This window comes from Vulpes lagopus, chromosome 2 (assembly GCF_018345385.1).
Source record: "Vulpes lagopus strain Blue_001 chromosome 2, ASM1834538v1, whole genome shotgun sequence".
Classification (NCBI taxonomy): Eukaryota; Metazoa; Chordata; class Mammalia; order Carnivora; family Canidae; genus Vulpes; species Vulpes lagopus.
The window spans coordinates 4,909,722-4,922,739 of record NC_054825.1 but is presented as its reverse complement, the minus strand read 5'-3'; the positions used below and the strand labels follow the sequence as shown (position 1 = coordinate 4,922,739).

The 13,018-nt window shown below is 42.9% G+C and overlaps 1 protein-coding gene across 2 annotated transcripts in view; it reads left to right on the top strand.

The window, feature by feature from the left end:
- DOCK1 (dedicator of cytokinesis 1) overlaps positions 1-13,018 on the top strand; it is a 497,787-nt gene that overhangs the window by 425,700 nt on the left and 59,069 nt on the right. For both annotated transcript variants that reach the window (XM_041744687.1, XM_041744686.1), the window contains exons 34-36: positions 5,914-5,999; positions 6,186-6,342; positions 12,739-12,779. In XM_041744687.1, coding sequence (XP_041600621.1) covers positions 5,914-5,999; positions 6,186-6,342; positions 12,739-12,779 — 284 coding nt within the window. The remainder of the gene's footprint in view (positions 1-5,913; positions 6,000-6,185; positions 6,343-12,738; positions 12,780-13,018) is intronic.

Sequence of the window (13,018 nt, the reverse complement as noted above, 5' to 3'; positions counted from 1 at the left end):
TGGAGTTATGTTTCACATGTTCTGTCCTCCTGCTGGCCTGGGACACCCTTCCATGGCTCCAAGCAGTGCCTTATGTCAGCCTGATACCATTTGTGCTGGGCAGATCCTCACAGGTTATGAAGAAGCCCTGCAAAGACCTGCTCTTTGGTTCTCCTCATTCTTCCATCCCTTTCTAAGAATCTTCTATCATGTGGATCCTGCATCTCTTCTCCTCTGTTGCGCCTTCTACTGACTCTCTCTTGTCCACTAGCCCTGAAGGACGCATTCTCTAGTCTCTCCCCTTGCAACCTGTCTTCTCCTCAAGTCATCCCAAGAGTGTGTTCACTGTCCCCCCCGGGGCACCCATCCCCACCCTGGACCCATTCCCAGAGGAACATGTTTACATTGAACTGGAGACTCAGGGATATCTTGACTTTTTTTTTTTTTAAGATTTTATTTATTTATTCATGAAAGACACAGAGAGATAGAGAGGCAGAGACACAGGCAGAGGGATGCCCGATGTGGGACTTGATCCCAGGACCCCAGGATCACGCCTTGAAGGCAGATACTCAACCACTGAGCCACCCAGGCGTCCCATGACTTTTTTTCCACAAAGAGCTCCTTACCGGTGGCGATTTCAGGGTCTGCTCAGCTGGCATGCAGAGGTTTGGAGGCATCGGCGTCTTGGTGCCCCTTTCATCATCCCTGTGTCGCTGACACCTCCACCCCCACATCAGTAACGCTCTGAGTCTCAGCCTCACTGGATTTTGCTTCATAAAGAAAGTAAAGGTTCCCTCCTGGCACCTTTTTAAAGAATTCCATTTGTTATGTCCTTGGAAAGAAACAGAACTAACAGCTGAGAATTGCGGCAAATGACCGTTTGGGCTGTATACCATTAATAACAAAGAATGGAAAAGTCTCCACAGCAAAATAATATTTTCAATCATGGAGTTGTTTTCTGTCATGCTTGTGAGGGGCAGTAAAACGCCCCACAACTTCCGGAAATTCCCATTTCATTGTAAGACTATTAGAACATGAGTAATCTTCACTTCTTCGACGTTTGTGAGGTCCTGTTTGAATAATCTCTGTCTACTGCCCATGGCTAAGGAAATAATCGAATAAGCCAAGTGGGTGTTGATGGCTTCTGCTACTTGGTGGGAGAGCTAGTACATTGTGTACCGTCCTAAGGATGTAAGTTTGGTGGTGATTTTATCCTGTTTAATTCTTTGGGATTATGTTTGTTTATTTTTATTTTCAGTTTCAAAATTGAATTTGAATTTATTTACTTGAATTTATGTATTTGCCTTTATTGTTCTGGACCCTGAAAGGGAACACACAGCACAAGAACTGGGCTTTTATTTCATGGTGTCCCAGACCCAAGAGCCTGAAAGATCCATGGCAACTAACACCCTTGACTCTAAGAGTTCTGATTGCATTGAATTCTATTCTTCAAATCCCTCCAGCAAAGAGATGCCCACATTCCAGTTATCTCTCTTAACCAAATTAAACAGGACTCACTCTGAGGGCATGTTCCTGGAGTCCAGTGTCATTGAATACAGCCCCAGAGTCACTTCTTGGTGTGTGTGGTGTGGAAATGAGGAGCAGCTATGTGTGTTTGAGGTGTCGACGGCCGGCCAGGCAGTGGGCAGGTGCCCAGCCGTGGGGCTCCTGAGCTGTAGGCAGAAGCTTCAAGGTCAGCAAACAGCCTTCCTTTTGGACTTGGAAGATGTGGGGATTTTAGAATGTGAGATACGGGGTGCTGGAGATTAACTGTGTAATTAAGTTTACAGAGCAGTTAAGCGAGAGGAATGCAATATACATAAAAATATTAGTGTGTCTGAGGGATTAAAGGTTGTGGCAGGCTGGGGAGAACTCAGTGACATTTAGGATGTCACCATGGGAGCCCCCAGCCCTGAGGGTTTGGGAGTGCCAGGCTGCTCCCTGCAGAGCCATGCCCTTTGTTCCTTGGTCCTGTTTTCCCTGTAGGTATAGTTCAGTGACATCTCCCCCCAACCCATCGTTTTGACACTAATGAGAAGGGACATGGTTTTGTAATCCTAATGGATTGGCCCAGTTCCTTCTAGAAATTCAGAAATTGAGAATCTGATTCCTTGGAGGTCTCTCATGAACCAGGGAGTGCTCTCAGATCATGATCCTACCCCCAGTGAGCAGATTTTCTTGAAAAATAGGAGAAAGCAGAGCACCACTGGACAGAGTATTCACTAAGGCTTATTTGTAGAAAAGACAGAGAAGCACTTTTGCTAACGTCCATAGAAGACCATGTTCCTAGATTTCAGATGTCATCCTGTTCTTGATAACCTCCAAGCACTTTATCGATAGGGTCAATTATTTGTGCAAACCTTTCCATGCTGGTCCAGCTCCCTTCCTTGCTCTGATGTAAGTTCAGATCTCTTGTATAAATGTGTTCCTCAGTGCCTGCAAAGTGCAGGTCTGGGTCCATACCTTTATAAATACAATATAGCCAAAATGGTCAATCTAACTCCCAACAAAAATGATGCATTCCAAACCAAATAGAATTGGCTTTTGGATTATCCACTACTGAGATCCTTCACTCCATGATCCCTTAAATTGGAGCCAATAACCCGTGGTTAACTGTGGCGTCGAGTGGCGAAAGCAGTCATTCCTTTCAGAGTTAATTGAATTAACAACGCTGTCAGTTCACAGGGCTGTGAGCATAGCCCCCTGCTCTCCACCACATTTGGTTTTACAGCAACCTTCCAAAAAGTCCAAATTTATATGTGGACTCTGTTTCATGTTCTTGGAGGGCTGCTGGTGTTGGATGCTTAGAGATGCTCTGTTCAGCACTTTAAGTTAGACACCCTGTGGATATTTTTGTAGCGATGCTGGTGATTCCGAAAAGAGAGGAAGTAGAATGATTTTGCTTATCACATGAGTGAGCCTCTGCCACCTTTTGAGCAACACAGTAAACCCTGGCTAATTTTAACCTAAACATAGAGAACCCTGCTGCAAATTACCAGACAGCGTGCATTTACGAGTCAGATAATCCACATAGTTTTTATAAAACCAGCTCTGCTCTATCAGCAAATGGACTTTCTCCAGTTTATTTGGACAGGATCACTTAGTTCTGAGGATGATAATGGTTCGTAGAACACTAACAAATTGATTCTAGTATATTCTGTGAAAACTAACGCAGACCCTGGAATGAAGCTAGCTGCAGGTCTGGGGTACTGAATCCTTGCCGATAAACAGAATAGGGTTGCCAGGTGTTTGTGCAAATTACTTAGTTTAGAGGTTAGTAAAATTAGAATCAGCTGTGTTCTCCTGATCTACTTATCATTCATCCGCTCATTTTAGGAAACATTAAATTCATCAGTCAAAATTTGATAAGCAGCATACTTAAGGAGCTGGAGTTTCCTTCGTGCCCTTGTTTGTGACAGCTAGGTTTACGTAGAAGCAGAGAAAACATGCCATTTCCCTAAAGTAGACTCCCAAGTTCAAATATGCCTGATTAACTAGGGATGAACGGTTGCAAATGGCTGTGTGTTTGCCCACGTTAGGATAAAGCATGTTCTTCTGCATTCTCTGTGCCTTCCTCATTGTATGCTCATTCAACATGTGTGGCATGCAGTCGTGTGTTTTAATTAAGTTGAGTCTTATTTTGTACCTCAAGTATTGGTTCCGAAAAATCAGCAGTCACCAAAGAGTTGCTCCATGGTGCTCCTATCATGGTTACCTTCTGGGAAATGGGACTGGCTCACAGCATCAGTGTTTGAACTAATGGCAGCCGAGCTGCCTTGTTTTTGATTCCAAAAAGCCCCACCTTCTGCAGAATTCTTGACTGTAAAGAATAGAGTACCAAGTGGGTTAGTATCAAAAGGTGGTTATTTTATAGGAGAGTCGCTGTCATGAGGCTTCAGGTAAAAACAATTAGATAAGTTCTTTTTTCTTCTTCACTAGAGCTGCCTTTTTTTCTATGCCCCTAAAAATCCCTGAATTTTTCAGGCCAAATAGACTGAAATAGAGGGTGTCTGTTTGGGGAGGAGACAGTGGGGAAGATCAAGGAGAGAACTGTGCGATGTGCTGAGGTCCGGGTTCTGTGCTGTGGCCGAGTCCTTGATGTCAAGCAAGAATCAATACTCCTCTCGAGTCCTGTTTAAGCCTCCACTTCATCTGTAGTGTGATAAAATTGTGGCTCCAGGCAGCAAGTCCTGATCAAGGTCAGGCCGGTGTGTCCCTGTTTGAGGCTCCTCCCTGGGTCTCCCCAGACCCCTTGCCTTCTGCCTCACAGAGGCCACAGTCAGCGGCCTCTGCAGTAGGAGCATCCTGAGTGCCCAGTGTGGACCAGGTGACCCCAGTTCCTGTTGCCAGCCCTCAGATGAGTGTGTCCACCGCTTGGCTTACGTGGCCAAGAGTGTGTGCTGTGTCTCAGCAACCTGCTGGAATGTGCCTCTGCTGACATGCAAAACCCTCCCCAGCTCCAGTTTAGCACTAACTCTGCAGTGATTCATGTACACACAGCACATTCATTCCATTACAACATCAGCACCACGCAGTGTCCTAGGAGAGACCCAGAGACTGAAGTTCTTGTTATCATGCTGCTTAAATAATTATAGGATCTCTGTAATAATGGGAAACTTGGGTGTTGTTGCCTGGGAAAGCATTGTCTGAGAATGTATTTTAATGGGATCCTAGGGGCGCCTGGGTGGCTCAGTTAGCTAAGCACCTTTCTTTGGCTCAGGTCATGATCCCAGGATCCTGGGATCGAGCCCCACATTGGCCTCCCGCTCATTGGGGAGTCTGCTTCTCTCTCTCCTTCTACTCCTCCCTCCTGCTCCTGCTCTCTCTCACTCTCTCTCCTTTCAAATAAATAAATAAAATCTTTATAATAAAATAAAGGGATCCTAGAGTTCCCTGCCTACATGCAGGGTGCACTTGCTTTTGGAACTCTGAATTTGGCTGTTGTTTCCCTCAATTCCTCCTATACCTGTCTTCTTTTGGTCTGGTGTGGTTGTCTCGCTCTGTGGGAACTAACTCTCTCACAGGCCTCCTTCCCTGCCCCAAGTCAATGGGTAATTTCAGGGCCCTTGCAACATGGTGGCCGTCTATCCAGAATCCCATAGGGAGGTGGCCCTGAGTTCTGCTAGCCATGGGGGACTGGCAGCAAGGATGGGCACTCAGATCTGTCATTAGCAATGTAGTTATTTCCAGCCTGGGCAGCCTCTCTGAAAACAGTCTGGAGGTTTATACCTCTCCAGAATTCGGAGTTTTCCTGAAAACTCCAAGGGACAGGGCTTGGGTCCAAGAGATAGTTCTAAGGATCCTTTCTTACCTGTATGCTCTGGAAATCTGATCAGAAGCTTTAGGGCATTCAGGAGAGACCTGGAGCTGGACTTTCTTGAGATGTCTGCTGGTCTTGCAGAGACACTGTCCCTCCTGGGTTTTACAAGATTTTTTTCAACCAAAGTGAGATATTTCACTAGATCCATCAAGAAACGGCAGTGAAGTGGCCCCTTGCATGTTTTGCGATTACAGAGAACTCTTTGCTGGCAAGTGCAATGCCATCTGTTCTTTTCCAGGAACTACTGAGCTATTTTAGATGTTACTTGTTCGTGGAGATGAAGTTTGAGACGCTTTTTCATGTTGCTCTTTGATTATTTTTCCTTCGGTTCCCTTGTCTTTCTTTCTCTGGCTCTTGCTCCTGCTATCAGAATATACATGTTTAGGCTCCATTAACCAGGGAGGGAAATGAAAGATTCCCCCCTGTGACAGGGGATCATCGGACATCTCCAGGGATCCAGGGACGGCAACTCTTAAATGAAATCAGGCTCCAAAGGCTTTGGGTAGCCAACTATCTGATGATGATCTCTTACCAGTTTATGTACTATTGATGCTCAATCATAAAATGAAATATCCGCCATGCTGATTATTTACGCTTCCTGTGTTTAATTATAGTTTGAAAATGAGATCATCACCAAGCTGGATCACGAAGTGGAAGGAGGCAGAGGAGACGAACAGTACAAAGTGTTATTTGATAAAATGTAAGTGTTGATTAACAGTAGGATTTATGTCAGAATCAAGACAGAGAGACCGTAATTAGACTACAATGAACTTTGTAGCCCAGAAATAATTAAAATGTGTTAATAATGGAAAATATTTTAAATTGCACCTCAGTCAACTTTCTTTTTCTGAGCGTGATTAACAAGGTGTGCATAATTATTTTTCAGCCTCTTGGAGCACTGCAGGAAGCACAAATACCTCGCCAAGACAGGAGAAACTTTTGTAAAACTCGTGGTGCGCCTGATGGAAAGACTCCTGGATTATAGAACCATCATGCATGATGAGAACAAAGAAAATCGCATGAGCTGTACTGTCAACGTGCTGGTGAGTGAAATGCAAGTTAATTAAATTTCCAATCTTCACAGTGAGGCAGAAACTGAACCAGGAAGTTCAAAAGCCTTATGCCAGCTGGCCTCAGAGCTTTCCGAGGCAGAACGGAGCTTCCTCTGCTTGTTTCCTTGTCTGTTGTGGGGAAAGGAAAATGAAGAAGTGTTTTGCAGCTCCACTGTAAACAAGTCTATAAAATCATCTCCCCCCTGGGAGTTTCCAGGTTGTCCTTCCTGTGGCTGAGAATGGTGAGCAGTTCTCTTTTGTCACCAGGGTGGCACCCTCGTTTATTCTGAGTCCCAATTATAAGGTTTCATCATTAGGAGATTGCAAGCATGTCCTGTGGTGGGTTGAATGGTTGGCCCCAAAAAGATAGGTCTCACTCTCAATCCTCAGAACCTGTGAATGTGATTGTATTGGGACAGAAAGGCTCCTTGCAGATGTGATTTACTTAAGGGTCTTGAGATGAGAACATCCTGAATTACTATCCAAGTGGGCCCTAAATCCAATAACAAGTGTGAGAGACAGAAAGGGAGATGCACAGAAGACCAAGTGAAGATGCAGGTAAAGAACAAAGTGATGTGACCACCAGTCAAGGGGCACTTAGAGCCACCAAAAGCGAGGAGAGGCAGGGTAGGATTCTCACCTGGAACCTTTAGTGGGAGGGCAGCCCTGCTGACGCCTCGATTTCAGACTCTGGCCTCCAGAACTATGAGAGAATATATATCATTTTAAGCCACTAGATTTCCAGTGATTTGTTAGAGTATCCACGAGGAACTAGCTCATGGCCACATGAAGAGCAGATAGCTTGGGGAAACTTGGCTGCTGCCATCCACAGGCCTCTTGCACACCTGCTGTCACTGTGACATGGCCACGTCCTACAGACACCCCCTTCCTGATAGAGTTGTGGTGTAATGATTTCAGGACACTGCTTTCAGGAAGCTTATGACAAGCTCAACCAAAGTGAGTGGTTGGCAAAGCTCATCATTGTGGGGAGCCACATGACGCCCACATCTAGCGTCAGAGCTCTCTGACTCTCTCTGCATCCTCCTCCTCTGCCACTCCCACAAGGAGCCAAAAAAGCAGACTCTTGGCCCTGAGAGGGCCTTCCTCAATTTCCCCTGCCTATCCCAGGGCAGGAATGCAAGAAAACACTACTTCTGCTTTATGCTACTTACTTCACTTGTATAGACTTTGTATATCACCATCTGGTCATTAGATGACACAGAGATGCTCTGCCTTTACTTCGAAACCCCTCATCGGAATGGACTTGTAGGCACTCTGAGCTCATGAAAATGGACCAAGGGGAATATGACCTGTCGTTCATTCTTTAGAAAAGCACCAGAGATGCAGGGAGTTTAAATGCAAAAGGGGCTACTTTAATCTTCCATCCAGTTTAGTGTCAATACTGCCTTTATGCTTGACATGAGGACCTGACAGCTGAAAGCTCATGAGCCATCTAAGCCCCTGCCTTCTGTGGACAGGCGACTGTTTTGATGAATGATAAACACCATCTATAGCAAGTTTTTTGGTTTTTTTTTTTCCTTAAAATGGGAGACTTCTGGTTTCTTGTGTAAAAGGACTTTGGACTCTTCTCCATAAGAAAAAAACCTGGAAAACCAAAAACCAACAACTCTTCTTAGATCCATCATCTCAGATCTCCTGGGAAAACCGCTGCACCCCAAATCGGGGAGAGGGGAGACAAGAGGATACAGTGGTTCACAGCTTACTGGAGCAGAAGTCCAAGAGCAAAAAACCACCACTGGAGCTAGAATTAGATTAGATTGCTCTTACCCAGTGTATCATGCCCACTGTCAGCATAAAATTACAAGGCATACTGAAGGCAAAAGACACAGTTTGAAGATTTAGAGCAAGCATCAGAGCCAGCTCCAGCTCAGATGTCACAGAAGTTCTGGAATTTTCAGAATGGGAATTTAAAATAACTGTGATTAATATGTTAGGAGCTCTAATGGATAAAGTATATGTATGCAAAAACAAATGAGTACTATAAGCAAAAAGAAGTGCTAGAAATCCAAAACACTGTAACAGAATAAAGAGTGTCTTTGGTCTCATTAATAGACTGGACAGAGCCAGTGAAAGAATCTGTGAGCTTGAAAGATCTAAATATGTTCGCATGTGTGCCATAGGGTCGTGGGCCACTGTAAGTAGTATTGGCTTCTGGCTTCTGTCCATGAGCTCTGCCCTGGGTGAGGGTGGGGGCCCCAATCTTTTGCCCAGGAATGCCCTAGCCCTTGCTGCATTGTCTTCCTGCATTCTCGCCTCTGTTCAGAGGAATTTACTTTTGTAATACTAATATGGTTAACATGAAATGGAAATCAATATTTTTTTCTGTGGGAGAGAAATGGAAACCTTTTAAAAACCATTTCCTTCTATGGACACACTTTTTTTAGTGCTCTCTCTGACTTTTAAGGGGATCTATGAAGCTGATTTGTGTCCAGAGGGGAGAATTATTATTACGTTTATTCACTTTCCAACTTTGATGATTGAGAATACTATTTCTTTTTTTTTTAAGTAAGATCTCTCATGTTCACCAGGGCATGCAACCTAGTGGAGATGTGTTCTGAATGTGGCCTTTTATCATAAGAACCCAGGGTCAGAAAATCAGCTCCTGAAATGCCACCTGCAGTCACAGTTTCTGATGTTAACCTGTGTTCCTCTGTCATACGGAGCCTCACTGAGTACCTACCTGTTGTTACTGCTCTCAGCAGGAGCCAGGCTTTAACCAAGAAATACTCCCAGGATTCCTGAGATTATCTGACTTCATTAACCTCTTTGAACTTGGAACATCCTGCATCATTCCATAAAGAGTCAGATGTTCCATTCTTAACCATTTCCTGGGGATCAGAAGATGGATCCCAAACCGTCACAAATCTTTCATTTAAAAAGTAAAATAGATCTGCGATTAAAGAGGAATAAGAAAAGTGGGGTTCTTCTACAGACAGATGTTCTGTGTCTTAATATTCACTACCCAGTTCACATACCATCACATAAATAAAAACATAAATGTATTTTTAATCTCCTAGCCCATTTTCACCTTTTCTCCTGGTACTTTCTTATGAAACAAATAGAGTTTCATAGAGATGAATATGTATATCCATCTCTCAATGAATATAGACATATAAGCATACTTTAGTGATATATAAAATGCACTTAGTTTATCACTAACCTTGAAATCCTAAAGTTAACAAATAGAATAAAGAACATAGGATTTGACGCCCTTTATGTCCATTGCCAAATTTCCTTTAGAACCAGTGCTATTATTATTGTTGTTGTTAAAATGGAATTAGTGGAACATTCCAAATTGTGTGGATTTATTAATGTGTTATTGTTCCTTACATTCTATACAAAAAATAAGAAATGAACAGTTACTCTCTCTACCGACCTAAGTCCCCTACACGTACCAACCCCTGAAGCACATCTGCATTACATTGGATCATGGTTGCCACTGGGCAATAATCCACATTTGTGATTACGTAGAATTTCATTGTAACCTCATAATCATGCAGTCTTTCATGACTGGTTGGTAATTTTGTTGTGTGTCACCACGTTTGTCTACACAGTCTTCCAGATAGCCCTCTCCGACCAATAGACTCATTGTTATTTTATAGACTTGAGTCACTTTTTTCATGGCCCCTTTAGAAGACTAATTAAGGTGGTTCTCAGAAGAATTCTATACATCTCAGTATTTGCTATCATCATGAAGGATACAGAACTGGAATCTAATGCAAACATATAAGTTTTGGAAGATTGGCATGCAGTGGTGCGTTAGCATTGGGGGGTCTAGTTCCGAAAGTGTTGCAGAGATCCACAGAGCTTGAGCCTGGTACAGGCAGCAGCACTGGGTGCAGAAGAGACATGAGAGAGGAGATGCAGGGGAGGGGGAGGCGGCACTGCCTGCAGAGCCCAGAAGTGGAGCGCCAGAACAACATGAACTTTTACGTAAGAAACCCACAGTTTTATATAGAAACTGGGGTTTGAGATGAGTGTCCTTCAGTTCTAGAGAGGTTTTGAAGTCCTAGGAAGGGAACAGAGCTAAGCTCAGGCAGGGAATAGAAGACATTTCCATATCCATAAGAGAGGAATAAAGGTCGCATGATATCCCTATTGTGAAATTGTAAAGGAAAATGATCAGAAGCTTGGAGAGGGATTAAAAATACGAGTGCAAAATAGGATGGTATGAAAATTGTAGCTTGTAAATACTGGTGAGTTAGAGCTGGAAGTGAAGGGCTCATCCTCTACCTTTGATGCGGATTCTCTGTTAAGTCCCCCTGAGTTGTCAGCTGAAAATATCCTCATTACTGAGCCATAGCATATGAACCAGAGGACATTAAAACCTCAGATGCAGCAAAATATGAAAATCCTGGAGCATTTTCTAAAGGTGCCCCCCTCTTACTTTCTGTATTTATTTATCACTTCCTTTCAGAGAGATCAATTTCGGAAACTGTCCTTTTTTTTTTTTTTTTTTCCCCTAATGAAACGAAACAACTTATTCCTTCTGTGGGATAATTGGAGTCCTTGATAGTGGTGGTATTCCTATTATCTCAGGCCCTAATCCCAGAGTCCTCACGTGGTACTCAGGTGCTAAATTTCGCAGTGAAAGTGGCTACGGTGAGGCCTGCCGTTCTTTTGACCTGGTGAGGTGATTGTTCTGCACATTTTTGGGGCCCCAAAGTGTCTGATAAAGATTTTAAAGTGTTCATAGAGATGTTGACATTTAAGAAATAGAAATGTTCATTTTGATAGAAATGTTCATGCTCAGCCAGGAGATATTTTACAATATGTAGAAATAGCCCATTGCTTCTAGCCTGCTAATTAATCTCTCTTCATTGGTGCTGGTACAGAAAATGCTTTCAAGTGGCAGCCAGTTTCTTTAGTGTCATTTATAAAGTCTTTCTATCTGGAACAGCATCGTCCAATAGAAACCTCTGTGATGCTAGAAATGTTCTATATCTACATGGTTCAGTACAGTAACACTAGCCCCACGTGGCTACTGAGCACTCAGAGTCCAGCCAGCATAGCAAGGAGAGCCTGGAAACACAGGAAAATGGAAACACAACAGTCCAGAGCCTTTGGGCTGCAGCAAAGGCCGTCCTAAAAGGGAAGTATCTAGCAGTACAGGCCTTTTTCAAGAAGCAAGAAAAGTCTCAAATACACAACTTAACCTTACACCTGAAGAAGCTGGAAAAAGAACAGCAAATAAAGCCTAAATCCACCAGAAGAAGGAAAATATTAAAGATAAGAGCAGAAATCAATGCTATAGAAATTGAAAAAAAAAAAAAAAAGAACAGTGGGACAGAGCAATGAAACTAGGGAGCTGGTTCTTTGAAGGAATTAACAAGATTGATAAACCTTTCACCAGACTTATCAAAAGAAAAAGAGAAAGGACCCAAATAAGGTCATGAATAAAAGAGGAACAATCTCTACCAACACTGCAGGAATACAAACAATTATAAGAGAATACTATGAGCAATTGTATGCCAACAAATTAGGCAATCTGAAAAAAAGTGGATAAATTCCTGGAAGCATATAAACTACCAAAACTGAAGCAGGTAGAAACAGAAAATCTGAACAGACCTGTAACCAGCAAAGAAATTGAATCAGTCATCAAAAGTCTCCCAACAAACAAGAGTCCAATGTAGGATGGCTTTCCAGGGGAAGTGAATGTTTAAGTTTATTTAAATTTTTTGAAGATTCATTTATTTTATTTGAGAGAAAGAGAGAGAGAGAGGTGGGGAGAGAGAGAGAGAACCAGAGAATCTCAAGCAGATTCCCTGCAGAGCTGGGACCCTGAGATCATGACCCAAGCCAAAATCACGAGTTGGATATTTAACCGACTGAGCCACCTAGGCAGCCCTAACTTTATTTAATTTTAATGAAATTTAATTTATATTTGCATACACGTGGCTGGTGGCTACTGTACTTGCCACCTGAGGTCTAGAATGCCACACTGCCTTCTTGTGCCCCTAGCTGAGGCTGGGCCCAGCATGTTTCAATTCATGTCGATGACTTATTCCCAAATTTGGGATCTTTCATGTTTTTTTCATCTTCTAATGACTTTACATTGATAAGAATGGCTAAGGTGTCATGTCTTTGGAGTAATGCTTTTATTTAGCTAAAGATTGCTGACTTTCAAGTGACAAAAGTAGGTTTTAGTCCTCACAGTGTAGGAAATGGAATCATTAGAATCACCCCGCAAAAAAGGTGAAGACCAGTGTAAGGCTTTGTGCTTTATGTGAATTTATGGTTCTAGACCAAAGAGCTGGATCCCTTTGGGTGTTTGACACAAATGGAAGAACCATGAGTGTTTAGTGCTCACATGATCCCTTTTGTAGAACAGGTTTCTTAAAACAGTGTTGTGATTTGATTTTTCAGAATTTCTACAAAGAAATTGAAAGAGAAGAAATGTACATAAGGTATGTAGGCATCATGCTTGTCCGTACCCTCTGCACGTTTATTATAATTGCTGTTTGTCAAGTCTATGCTAACAAATGTTTTGTGGCCACAGGGGTTTATCTTGTAAGAACAGTGAATCCTAGAGGTTGAGTTTTATATATTCTGACTCCTTGGGCAAATGCCAATGCAGACATTTTGAGGGTCATATTTAGCCAAACTAGAGCAAAGCCATAAATAATTATTTCACAGGGTTTTTGTA